This window comes from Sceloporus undulatus, chromosome 2 (assembly GCF_019175285.1).
Source record: "Sceloporus undulatus isolate JIND9_A2432 ecotype Alabama chromosome 2, SceUnd_v1.1, whole genome shotgun sequence".
In the NCBI taxonomy this organism is placed as follows: domain Eukaryota; kingdom Metazoa; phylum Chordata; class Lepidosauria; order Squamata; family Phrynosomatidae; genus Sceloporus; species Sceloporus undulatus.
Window position 1 is genome coordinate 125,398,805 of NC_056523.1, and position 13,830 is coordinate 125,412,634.

Here is a 13,830-nt window from a genome sequence, read left to right on the forward strand (position 1 = left end):
CCCATGAAACCCTACATAGGATATGTGACATATTTTGGGGATTTTGGGGCTCTTAAGGGGCATTTTCGGGCAATTTGAGGCAATAAAAATTATTTGAAATTTTTCATAGAATTTTGTTTTGATCTCCCTGAGGTTGTTCCAGTGTGGCTCTAGATATGGTGAAATGCCATCCACAACTAATTTTTGGGATATACTCACCTGTACGTCAAAAAATTAAGCGCAAAAATGGGCTCCAAAATCCTAGGTAGACATATATATGGGTCAGTATGGTAGTACTTCTTATTGAGTCTCAGGAAAGCTGTGGAGAAGGGAGGGAGGAGAAAAATCAGAGGTTTCTGTCCCCCTTTTTGCAAGCCATCAGCTTTGGGGAAAGGAGGGAAATCAGAGATCTCTGTCCCTCTTTTTGCAAGCCATCAGCTGTGGGGAAAGGAGAGAAATCAGAGGTCTGTGACCCCCTTTTTGCAAGCCATCAGCCTTGGGGAAAGTTGTGGGGAAGGGAGGGAAATCGGAGGTCTGTGTCCACATTTTGCATGCCCAGACTGTGACCCTTGGGAAAGGTCCAGAGAGGGAGAAAGAGGGAGCAAAGTGGTGCCCCCCTCCATTTAGATCCTTCATTACATGACCCTGAGTTTGACCCTTGACTTATCCACAGGTCATATCAAAAGCCTTGATTTTGCCCCCAAAACATGCCCTCGACTTATACATGCGGTTGACTCATACACAAGTATATATGGTATTTCAGATTTTTAAATATACAGTGCGCCCGCATTATATGTGGGTGCGCTATACGTGGCTTTGAGTGTATGCGCTCAAGCTGTAGGCACGCGCGGGGCGCAAGGTGCGGCGGATCCCATTCATCTGAATGGGGCGCCTGCCTGTGGTGCCCCACGCACTCCCACACCGCCGTGTGCACGAGCCCCATTCAAATGAATGGGACTCCAGCATAGGCGGAATTCGCCTTACGCGGGGGGGAGGTCTGGAATGGATCCCCCACGTAAGGCGAGTTTCCATTGTATATATATTTAACTCCTGGGGGTTTGTACTTTCCCCACCTCGTCAAAGTAATCTTGTAAACTAGCAACCTGTCCAAGGAGATATAAAAGGTTGCCCCTGCCCTTTGGAATATGCTGCCCACAGAGCTCCGCTCGGCCACCTCCCTAGCTCAGTTTAGAAGGGACTTGAAAACCTTCCTATTTCGAGCTGCATTCCCCGAATGAGTTCCTGATGGCCTTCCTCCCTCTTTGGTCGGCAAGATGGCTGGCTGATGGGGTTTTGACTTGTTTTTAATATGTGTATATTATTATTGTATTGTGTTTGATTTTATTGTAATGTTCACCGCCCTGATCGATGGAAGGGCGGTATATAAATAAAATTTTTATTTTATTATTATTTAAGATGGATTTAAGTAATGTTAGAATTTTATAAGAAAAATTGGCATAAAGAGCCTGGGTTTTTTTATTTTTTGAGCTGCTAATTGTTTTGGAGATTTAATAACTAAACTTTAGCTGGCTGATAAGGACCTTTTTATTTGAGCAGGGATTTGGTTGACTGATTGGCTATGCAGTAGGATCTTTTAATGGTGTGTCTGTGCTGTATTTGTATTGTTATTGTCATGATTTTAAATTATTTTGTTCTTTAAATTTTTTTTGTTGTTAACTGCTGTCAAGTCGACTTTGACTTTTGGTGACCCCATGAATGAGAGTCCTCAAAGTCCTCCTATCTTCAACCACTCTGTTCAGGTGTTGCAGATCTCATAGCTGTAGCTTCCTTGATTGAGTCTATCCATCTTGAATGCAATCTTCTTACCTTCTACCTTACAAAGCATAAATGTCTTTTCTATTGAGTCCTACTGATGTTTTAATATGGTAGTTTATTATCTTTTAACTTTTTAAGCATTAAGGTGTATAGTGGGCCCTCCATATTCTTTAGGGTTCAGGGTGCAGGACCCTTGTGAAAGTGGAAAAACCATAAATTAAAAAAAAAAAAAAGAATTTCCAGGTCTTCCAGCGCAACTCTGTGGTTGCCATTTACTAGAAGGTGACCATAGAATTGTGCAGGAGAACCTACAAATGCCCAGATAAGTCTTCTCTCTAGGAATCTGTAGGTCCTCCAGCGCAGCTTCTGTCAAATGTTGACCACAGTGTTGTGCTGGAGGAACTAGAGATTTCCAGAGAGAACATATTAATTGAACAGTCAGACAAAAGTCAAAGCCAAAAATGTGGGGGGCTACCTGTATTTATGATGTCAGCCAGATTGGGCCCCTTATTGGCGGAAAGGTGGGATGCTAACTAATTTAAAATAGCCCATGTTTTTGTTAAGGCTAGACAGGAAAATTATCTCTAAGACAATCAGGTTTCCTGTGCTGTTGAGCCCATTTGAGCAACCTATAACAAATCAAACATACTCTTGGGAATTTTGAAATTCTGCACTGTCACTCCCTTCAGGGAAGGGATGGCTTGATAGACTGACTAAAGTTAAGAGGTGGTGCTTTGAATGGGCCCATGAGGGAGATGGGTGATGTATCAATTTTTGTCTGGGCTACACACTAATAAAATTATATCTCCTTGCATGTCATTTGCCTGTTTACACTTATTTTGCTTTTTGCAGAATTTCTTGTGCTGGACACCTATTAAAAATGTCAGAGAAAATTTCAACGAACTGTCCTTTTAAAACAACATCAACAACAAAGCACTTGTATAAAGCAGTGTATGTGAAACAGTTTGTAGCATAAACCAGCCCATTTAGTATTAGCAGAATTCACACCTATCTGTATGCAAATGACTCTCTGATACTTATCTGCTTGCTTTACCATAGGTGCAGTTTCAGATATGGCTGTATATATTTCCCCTTTTCCTCAACACCGTCTACCCAAAACTGACAGTTCAGTTAATCAGTTACTTACCAGAGCTCATTGGTTACTCCGTGTCAGTGGAGCTCTCCCTCTCTTCTTGGACTGTCTGTGAGTTTTACTATCCTGACAGCCTGGGCTTTTTCTCCAGTTCGTATTTATTGTGGGTATCTGCACTGCTGCTGTGCTTGAAAGCTATAGCCAGTTCTTCTGAATATTTCTAGTAGGTCATTGGCATCTTGATTTTTTTTACTGGGGCACTACTCCTGCCCTTAATAGCACAGTCTGATGCCCTCCATTCCTGCTGTGTGACTGTTGTAATTTGCAACAACTTAATATGGTCAGCAACTTAATATGGTCAGCACAGTGAGTGTGCTGCTTTCCCCTGGAAGAAATTCGTTGTTCTAGAAGCTCTGAGGCATATGAGTGACCATTCCAGCCTGAGGCACAGTTCTATTAATACCTCTGTTTGGAGCTGGCCATTGCTATCTGTTGGAAGTGCTGAACAGACTCCAAATTCTTGCTGGCCCACTCAAGACAACACCTCCCTTGATACAGGCCATACACTTACAAATAAGCAGGAGATTGATGACAGGATTTCTCTGCCTCTATCCATAGAAAAGAATGAGGAAGACAATTTAGGGATGGCTGTGTAAGGATTATAGTCACATCAAGCTCAATTTTCTGCTACTACCCGTAGCGTATATTCTGGTCCTTGGTTATTGCCACTTCCTTTTGGATGAGAAACAAGATGGGCAGTCTTGCAAAGGGCCTGGCATGAAGTCACAAATATCTTTCATCACCCTCCATGTATACTTTCCCTGTTGCTTGCCCTGTCTCACAGTCACATTGACATAGTTGTGCTCTAATGATACAGAGACAGGTTTTCCTTGATCCAGGCATACTGGTCGAAATGTCACTCTGTGCCCAGAAGTTCAGGAACATGCCATTTAACATTTAACAACTTTCACTGATAGCAGTAAGTCGTCTGCTTTTAAAAGATAGCATGTGGGTGGCAATCAACTGGGCTATCTTAAATGCTTTTGTCAGATGACAGTAGCTACAGTGCTTATAAAGGCAGGGCAGCTTTTACTATCCTCTTGTTAATTTTCCAGTTCCTTTTGTGTTTGTTTTATTGTTCTCATCAATCTTTTGTAGTATCACATTTCAAAAACTACCCAGGATGGGGTAGTAAGTTATTTCATTTAAACTGTTATGCCTTTTTTATTTGACATTTAGCTTATCTACATTATGACTGCCACTTTTAAGACCTTTATAGAGCTTACCATTAATTATGTCTGACTCTAAATTTGATCTGTGTTTTTGCAATGGCTGTGTGTGGAGGATATTCCATTTTATCCTCACAAAAACCCAGTGTTCAGATGTGACTGTTTCAGTTCACCCAGTAACACTGAGCTGGTTGTGGTTGGATTCCAGATATGCTGGCCCAAAGAGAACTGTTTCACCTTCACTCACCCTCCATTTTAATACACTAAAAACACTTACAAGAACAGTTTGGTGGAAAGACCTTGGAAAGTAAAGACCATAAAAAGAGGTCTGTAGGGTAAATCTAAGGATCAGACCTCCTAGAACATGGGTGGGAGTTGTGTGGCCTTGCAGATTTTCTTAGGCTGCAGCTCCTACCAGCCCATAGCCACATAACTAATGGCAAGGAATACTATAAGCTGCAGTTGAACGATATTTAGAAGGCCACACAATTCCCATACATGACCTATTCCTGTTTTTTCACTGCCTTATACCTTTGGGAGACTATTGCGCAGAATCTGAAGACAACTTCCTACTCCTTTTATATGTCCCCAGCATGTAGCCATTCTGCTACATGATGTCTCTGAATAAAGTGGTGTTAAGCTAGCTAATGTGCTTAATTGTAGTATTATTTCTTCAGAATGTGAGTCATAAGCAAAAGCGGATAGGAATCTGCTTTATTTGGCTAAACTATAATTTGTGCCAGAGACTAAAAGTTTTCTGCATGAACAAAGAATGAAAAATCTTGCTGCAAGAGAACACCATTCACATTTTCGCAGATTTTATGTGAGATAAACCAGTGGTATTCCAAGCTCATTTCAAGGACAGACTAAAAAATAGTTTCACGCAGTCCAATATGACAGTTGAAATAAATCTCAGCATCTCCTTGGTAATACATAACCAAATTTTCTTATGGTTGTGTAATGTTACGCTGATGTTATTTTCCAAAATATAAATTCCATTTATATTTATTTTTACTAGATGCTTTTTATGGTCTTCCTTGATTGTTATGGAAGTGTAGATTGTCTTATCTGTCCTCTTATCACCTTGTGCCTAATTGAGGAATAATTTAGAACTTGCCTCAGAGGAGGTTTGTCATTGCTTTCCCTTGAGGCTGGAAGCATATGACCTGCCCAAGGATACCCAGTGGGTTTCATGGCCGCAGCTGGGAATCGAACCACTGGTTTCCAGAGTCATAGTCTAACACTCAAACCACCATACAGTGAGACAAAATGTGGCTAATGGCCATTGATAGACCTGTCTTCCACATATGATTCTAAGCCCATAGTCTCCACCATCACATCTTCTGTCAGTGAATTCTGTAAGTCAACTATTCAAATTGTGAAGAAAACTTCCTTTTGTTGAGTTTTATGGACAACGAGCATCCTTGGTTGAACCCAAATCTTTATGTTGTGGAAGAACAAAACTTTTCCAACTATTAACCATATGTATAATTTTATAACCTTCTATTATGCTGCTACTTAACAAAACCACTTTTCTTTATGGGCAAATTCTGAACTTAGTCTGTAACCCCGCTTTGGTCCACTGGGAGAGGCGGGGAAACATAAATAAAAATTTATTATTATTGTTATTGTTGTTGTTGTTGTTGTTATTATTATTATTATTATTATTATGAAGCATTACGTTGGTAAGAGAGCTCAAAAGGCTGGACAGTGGTATGGATAAACATGTTTTCACAAAACTGTTAGAGGTGGTGTCAGTTTAGTGCAGACACAGGCTTGGAAGCTGAAATCCTAGCTTCTCCTGGGAATGAAACACTGTACGGTGTATACTAGGGTTTCTTAACCAAGTTTCTTTGAGGGTTTCCATGAAAGACTGTGCTGGAAAACATATAACCTTTTTGAACCATAGATATAATTTTTATGTAGGGGTTCCCTGGGACTTATAAATTATTTCAGCGATTCCTCCATAGTTAAAAGATTGAGAAAGACTGGTGGGTAATGTGTGAGTGTTATGACATGGTTAGATTGTGCACACTGACAGGATTTTATTAATAATATTTTGGTCATCCTTATATAAGACAAGTAGATTTAGTGCAAAATATTTAGACAAACAAGGGAGTCCTTCATATTTTATTTATAACGTGCCTTTTTGATGGTGAAATCTCAAAAGGCAGTAAAAATAGTGATCTAAGACCAAGATGTTTGGAAACAATACAATCTAGAATGAAACAAGCCAATAGAAATGAATCAGGAGTCATTCAGAAATGTATTCTGGATTTTTTTTTTTTAAAAAAATCTTATACAGAGTTTAATTATTTTCTAAAGAGGGAATTCTACAGTTTTGGAACTGTTCCAGAATTGGCCCTGGTTTTATTACCAGCCACCCTTTGAGATCCCAAGGATGGCATGTGGCATATGGATCCTAATATATGTTAACACATAATATATGTGAACACGCAACCTGCTAATAATGAGATCACAGACCAGTTAAGGATTTAAAGTTCCATATCATCACTTAAATCAAACTTGTAAACAAATGGGTAAGCAGTGAAGCTGGTATAGAACTGGTGCAATGTGAAGTGACTCCTTTGCTCTCACTAGCAGTGTGCATGTGTTGTGTGCCTTCAAGTTGTTTCTGACATATGGCAACCCTAAGGCAACCCTATCATGAGGTGTTCTTGGCAAGATTTGTTCAGAGGAGGTTTTGCCATAGCCTTCCTCTGAGGTAGAGAGAGTATGACTTGCCCAAGGTCACGCCGTGGGTTTCATGGCCAAGTAGGGGATCCAATACTGTCATAGCCCAACACTCAAACCACTATGCATCTCAATTGGCACCAGTTAAAGTATCCAAACTGTATTTAAGGACAGCCCTAGAGCTAGATATTGTGGTATTATAATTTGACCAAGTCCAACATTCCCATTCATCTCAGTTGTTTTCTTTGGGAATTTGTTCCTTCTGTGTTGTGTAAATGCAACACATGTTGGAATGTAACACATGTTGAAAGCTGGATTGGGAGGTGCAAGGCTGGTGAAATTCTAAGCCTTTAACGTCTGGCTGATGCTGGATCAGTTCCTACAAATTAGTCAGGCTGTAAAGAAACTGAAGGGAGGATCTTGTAGTACAACCCCACCCTATGAATTCTGAACAAGAACTGGGTAGCCTATGGGGGTGGGTCAGGGAGAGAGAGAGGTGTCTTTTAAAATTCCCTTCTGGCTGGTCTGGCCAGAAGACTGCTTGCAAGGAGGTCTTTGCTGGGCTCAGTTTTATATTTAGCTGAAAACGGTAGCTGTTCAACTCCCTACGCTATCGACTTACACCTTTGGAACTCAACCTGCCGAACAGACTAGAAAGGAACCTCTTCAGCATGTTGATCTGGATCGGCTTGAAGGGTTGAGCCTGGAGCCTCAGTCTCTGGATGAGCTATTTTGCCCACTGTTAGATGAATAGCTCCTCCTGAGGAGCCTTCTGACCAGGAGTGCTCCACACATGGAGTTTTGACACAGGGGAACAAGCTGTGATCCCAGTTGTTGTTTTTTGCACCCTCTTGGGGAAATTTGACTGCTGTGTGACAAGGCATGGATGGGAGTCTGGTGCCTGTCGAGGGGTGCACACCCCATCAAAGAAATCTCAATGATATGGGGTCCAAATCTTCTACTAAGAAATCTAAAAGAGCTGTTCTCTTTTTTGAGGTGGAGCTCCTGGATGCCAAGACCCGGGAAAAGCTGTGCTTCCTGGACAAGGTAAGGACTCTAAATTAGGGAGGGAGGGGTATGATGGTGGGGCTGGCCTTTTGCCATCAAAGATTTTATAGTTTGCTGAACAACTTTTTAAAGGGGAAGGCATTTCATTTCTTTATGGTAAACCAGATGTTGAATCCTTGCTTTGTCCTGAAATCTGTTACTGGCTCATATGGTCAGCTGGAGCATAATACTCATAGGGACAAGAAAAATAGCAAACCTGGCTTCTGGGCAAGCTGAGTAAATTCTGGTATCTGTGCATTCATACAGTCGGTGGGGTTTTGCATTTTGAGAGGATGATCTGTTGTAAGAGATTCTGTCTATGGAACTTCTTTGATACCTAATTAAATTATTTCCTCACCACTTTTCATCTTTCCCAAAAAAGGTAAAAATCTAACAACATTTGATTCATCTATTCACATCTCTGTACATTAAATTGTCAAAAGGATTAACCAAGAAGTCCATGTTACTAACTCTTAACTTTTAACAAAATGTCTTAATAGCACCTTAAAGTTAAAGGTTTTGTGAGGTAGAAGGTTTTGTGGACTGCAGGCTACTGACACAGTAGTAAATGTGTGGTACAGTGGGCCTTTGGTATCTGCTGGGCTTTGGTTTCAGGACCCCACCCCCCGTGGATATCAAAATCTGTGGATGCTCAAGGCTCATTAAATATAATGGCATAGTAAAATGGTGTGCCTTATATAAAAGGGCAAAATCAAAGTTTGCCTATGGGAATTTGTATATTTTTAAGATATTTTCAATCCGTGGATGCTTGAATCTGTAGATAAAAAATCCATGGCTAAGGAGGGCTAACTATTACTGTTTGCCTTGTCATCTGTTGCGCACAGGTCTGCTTTGGTTTTCTGGATCTCCATTCTAGTTTACAGGTTTCTATAAAGCAGCCCTAGTGTTCTTGCTGCATTAGGTACTGCAAGCTGTCTATTGTTAAGAGTTCAAATTTTCTAGAGACCAGCAGGTGTGATACCCCTGTGTGCAAACGTTCACACATTTAAATCCTCACTGACAGCTGCTGCTGGGAGATGGATTTCCACTGTAGCTTGAGACACCAGGGCACTAAACCTTCAGAACAGGTTGTTTCAATAAATGGTGTTTCCTTTCTTACAGTGAAGATTGAGCTGTCTCTGGCTTGATTGTGAATGTCAGAGGGAAAGAAGTTGGCTAACTTTCATCATTACTGCTAAGCACTCCCCTCTCACAAAGGATCAAGAAAGTGGAATGAATCAGGAAACATCATTAGTTTAGGAGATAACATGACTGAAAATTAGTTACAAATGCAAGACCTCCCAACCTTAAGACAAATTCCAGCATCCACATTGTGATAATGCCTTTATGATACGCCACCTCAAAACCTCTCTGTAGTTCTGTGTAATTGAGTGTGGAGGTTCCTTCATGCCATGTGTTGTGTCAAGATACTTGTGTGTGAGGAATAAAAGCAAATGAATCAAACGCTTTGCTTTTTAAAAGATAACTGCTTTTTAACCAGAGTAATTGTTCCTGAAAGATTATGGAAAACTGGCAATATCAACTTGGTTGAATCTTGAAAACACATAATTTTAAAGATGGCAGGACCGTTTGTATGAAATTCCTTCTAATGTATATGGGCTTGCCCTAAACTGTCTCTGGATGCAAGTAATCCATAATGTGATCCAACGAGAGCACAACAGCTGCAGTGTCTGTAGATTAAGAAAATAGAAACGTTATTCCTCAGATGCCATCAGTGCATGCTATGCACAGTGCACAGAAATGCTAGCCAATTTGATGGAGGGGAAGATTTAAATGTAGTGACAAGTTGGAAACTATGAACCTATACATCAACTTCAAATGGCCTTTTATATTTGTAGTCATTCATTTGTCTTTGCAAAGGAGATGCAAGGATAGCCCCTTCATATTTCTTTTATTTATTTTCTCTTTGAAAGTGGTATACATTAGGGAGGAGGAATAAGTGGGGAATAGGGAAGACAGTGATGGAACAAATTTTTTATGAACTCTTAAGAATGTATAGAGTTTACTGGTTGTTTTATTTGGCTGAACATGCTAATTATTGTTACGTCAGACAGTTTCTGGTCACCGAATCTCCAATTTTGTACCAGATTCCAAAATATGTAAATTAAGAATAGAATAAAACACAGTAGAGTTTTTACAAAAGAATATGAAAATGTGGTAAGGAAATGCACTTATTTGTCTCTCTGTCCCACTAAGGATCGCAGTTTAGCTTTGTGCAAGGGCAGGGCAGTAATTGGCAAAATACCCATCTATGTTTCAGTTGTTAAGGGCATTGTTGATCCTTTCCCACAAATAAGCATCTTTTACTGACTGTGCAGAAAGGCTAAATATAGAGAGGTGGCCAGAATACCTGCAAAGTATGAGACTCAAACTACATACCTGCAAAGAAAGAATCATAGTTTCCTCTTGTTTGCTAAATGTTATTATTTATTTAAAACATATCCTGACACTAGTAGATGTAAAGTCCATCCTCAGTATTTGCCTAAAAAATGGGACCGAAGAACATGCTGTTCATCTTGCTGGAGACCAACCACTTGGAATGTCTCTTACTCATTTAATTGCGTTCATGTACCCCCATTTGGCCAGGGATAGCATTCATGATGGTTAACAGTAATAACACTCAGATAGTAGAGAAGCTAAAACATATGACTTATAAAAAAGAAAATCCCACATCTGTAAAAAGAAATATCAAATAAATAGAAAATCACTGAACCAATTATTCACCCTCAACAGCAGTCACAAGGCCATTTTGAAGAGAAAGATCTTTGCCTCCCAGGGCAAGCATAGCAGAGAGGGAGTAGCCTAGCCTTCCTCAGGCAGAGAGTTCTAAAACACGTGGAACTGGAAACATCCAGTAGACCCCAGTGTAAAAGGGAGGCATTATCTTAGCATGTTAAAAAAGGAATGCTTTATTATTAAAAATAGCCTAACACATTGTGCCGCAAAACAATTTGTCTGGCCTTCTATATTGAGTGTTAGAACAGGACAATATATATACTTTAATAATTATATTGTTTATTGCCATCAGGTTGACTTAGACTTATGGCATCCCTATGAAGGAGAGACCTTCAAATCACCAACAGCCCTGCTCAGATCTAACAGACTCAGCAGGGCAGCTGTGGATTCATTGATTGAATCTATCCATCTGGCATGCAGTCTTCCTCTTTTTCTAATGCCTTCTTTTGTAGTGAGTCACATCTTCTCATGATAGGGCCAAAGTATGACAGCTTCAGTTTAGTCATATTAGTTTCTAGGGAGAGTTCAGGCTTGATTTACTCTAGGACCCATTCATTTGTCTTTTTAGAAGTATATAGTATCCCTAGAACTCACTTTTCAAATGAATTGACTTTCCTCCTGTCAGCTTTCTTCACTGTCCAGCTTTCACAATCATACGTAGAAATTGGGAAGCAGGATGGCATGGACAATCCTAACTTTAGTGTTTAATATTTCGACAGGAACTTGTCTAGTCTCTTCTCTCTCCTATTCTTCTTCTGATTTCTTGATTGCAGTTTCCATTCTGATTCATGACTGAGCCAAGGTATGGAAAATCTTGAACTATTTCAGTATCTTTATTGCTTGTTTTAAAGTTATGTAAATCATCTGTGGTTGTTATTTTTGTTTTAAGGTTCAACCATAAAACTGCCTTTGCACTTTCTTCAGTAATCATTCTAACTCTTGCTATTTTCTGCTAATAGTATGATGCCATCGGTGTCCTGAACGCAAGTCAGCAAGTGCCTGAGGAAGCAAATAGGAGATATCGATTGGTCAGTCCAATCCAGATCAATCATAGTTTATCTGAGCAGGATACAGAGAGAAGCAGAAAGTTATCATTAGCTGGTACAGACGTCCAATTACACAAGCTAGCAGGGAGTAAATGGAATAGTCCAGAACATAGTGAGTCCAAAGTCAAGACAAAACAAGAAAGCGAGAGAATATTACCAGTAACCAGATAAGTCAGTTTTCAGCTCTAAGGCTGGGACAGAACTGCTGGGATATTTATGAGAAGTTCCTTCAAGGTCACTTGTACGTCATAAGTGCCTAATTAGTTCAGCATCTAATATTTAACATGGGCTGGATGTGGAGTCTCTCAATTCTGTGTTCTCTCAAGCATGGGGTCATGTCATCTTCTGCATCTGAAGCCTTTGCCATCTCTTCAGACTCTGGGAGAGCTTTGTCATCTGGAGTTGTAGCTTCCTAGTACTCTATCCTTTCCTCCTCCTCGTCTCGGTTGTCCAGGGGATGAGTTATGATGTCCTCCTCCTGTACATCTGAGTCCAGTGGGTGAATCTGCATATCTTGAATTGCTTCTATTGTTAGTTTTATTTATGTTAAGATAAAAATAAAACTAAAAGAAATTAAAAAGAGAGAAAAAAAGACAAATACAAAACAAAAAGAAAAAGTGAGAAATAAAAAAGTCAATGCAATAAAGAAAAAAAGATGACTTTGAATCTTCCCTATGGTTATTGTAAATGCATCTAATGATTCCATAACTTCCCTAGCTACCACGTAACAGTTCACCTCTTCCAATAACCCATTCCCATTAATTATCCAAGATCACAAATCCACAATTTCTCATAAACAATCATTAAGTGGTTTCAGATCTTTCTATCCTACAATTCTTACAATTAAACATCCTATAATTAAGATATTCCATCACCCTTTTCAACTAAATGATCTGCAGTGGACCTTTCCCATCCACAGGGGTTCAGTTCCAGGCCCCTCTGCAAATGGCAACACCCACAGATGCATGCATACGCTGCCATTGAATAATACACTGCGCCCACGTCATATGCGGACGCACCATACGCAGCTTTCAGCATATGCTGAAAGCCACCAGGGAGCCCGCAGAAACGCACGGGGTGCAAGGGGCGGTGCATCCCATTAAGAGTAATGGGACACGCACCTGCACCGCCGCGCCATGCACAAGCCCCATTATTTTCAATAGGGCTCGAGCATACCCTTTTTTTATGCGGGGGGTGGGTGGGTCTGGAACCAATCCCCTGTGTCAAAAAAGGGCACACTGTATAGGGCATGTCAGTCTGCGGATGATGACATTCACAGATTGCCAGCCCACTGATATGAAGGATCCAATGTATATATTTTAATCCTCATTGTTATGACATCTAATTGCTAATTAGCCAACTAATCAGATGCTTAGTTTTCTCAGCCTTGGGAGCACAAAGCAGAGACGGCTAACCCACCATAGTCTCCACCTAGAAGTTCAACAACTTAAGATATGCAATATGTTGTTGATGTTCCTTCATCCAATTTTCACATCTCCTTCTTCTGAGTAATCCTGCTTTGCATAGGATACATTCAATGTCAAAGTTAAAATGCACCTTTGCCTGACATTCTTGCCAATTGGAAAGTGTTCTATTTCTTTGCATTCTGTCCTGATGTTAGTAGCCTCTTGTCCTGAGTACAGGTTATACATCAGTACACTCAAATGTTGTGGCACACCCATTTCTTTAAGAGCGAGCCATCTACACAGTAAAAGATGTTGCTATAATCTATAATGCATAGGATGATTTTCTTCTGAAATTCATTGGTGCATTCCATTATCCAATATATGTTTGCAATATGATCCCTAGTACATCTTCTTTTCATGGACTCAGCTTGGACATCTGGCATTTCTCATACTGTATATGATGAAAGTCTTTGTTGTAGAACTTTGAGCATTACTTTGCTTGCATGAGAGAGGCATGCAATGGTCCTGTGGTTATTGCAGTCCCTGGTATCCCATTTCTTGGGGATTTGAATGTATATTGAGCATTCCCAATCTGTGCGCCATTGTGTTGTTGTTGTTATATTTATTATATTTATTTATATCCCACCCTTTCCCCAAAACTGGGACTCAGAGCCGCTTACAAGATTAAAAACAGTACAAATAAAAACATAGAAAAATGTTACATTAAAACAGAATTAAATTATTACAATATTAAAACAGACTGCATAAAAAGAAAATATAGTTAAAAAGATAAAGGTGATTAA

General features: G+C 40.0%; 1 protein-coding gene across 2 annotated transcripts in view; it reads left to right on the forward strand.

Moving 5' to 3' along the window:
• Positions 1–13,830, forward strand: part of TECR (trans-2,3-enoyl-CoA reductase) — a 57,323-nt gene that overhangs the window by 20,154 nt on the left and 23,339 nt on the right. Inside the window, exon 2 of one of the 2 annotated variants that reach the window (XM_042448913.1) lies at positions 7,768–7,818. In XM_042448913.1, coding sequence (XP_042304847.1) covers positions 7,768–7,818 — 51 coding nt within the window. Of the gene's footprint in view, positions 1–7,291; positions 7,819–13,830 lie in introns of those variants that run through there. The other variant, XM_042448911.1, reaches the window with a different exon arrangement.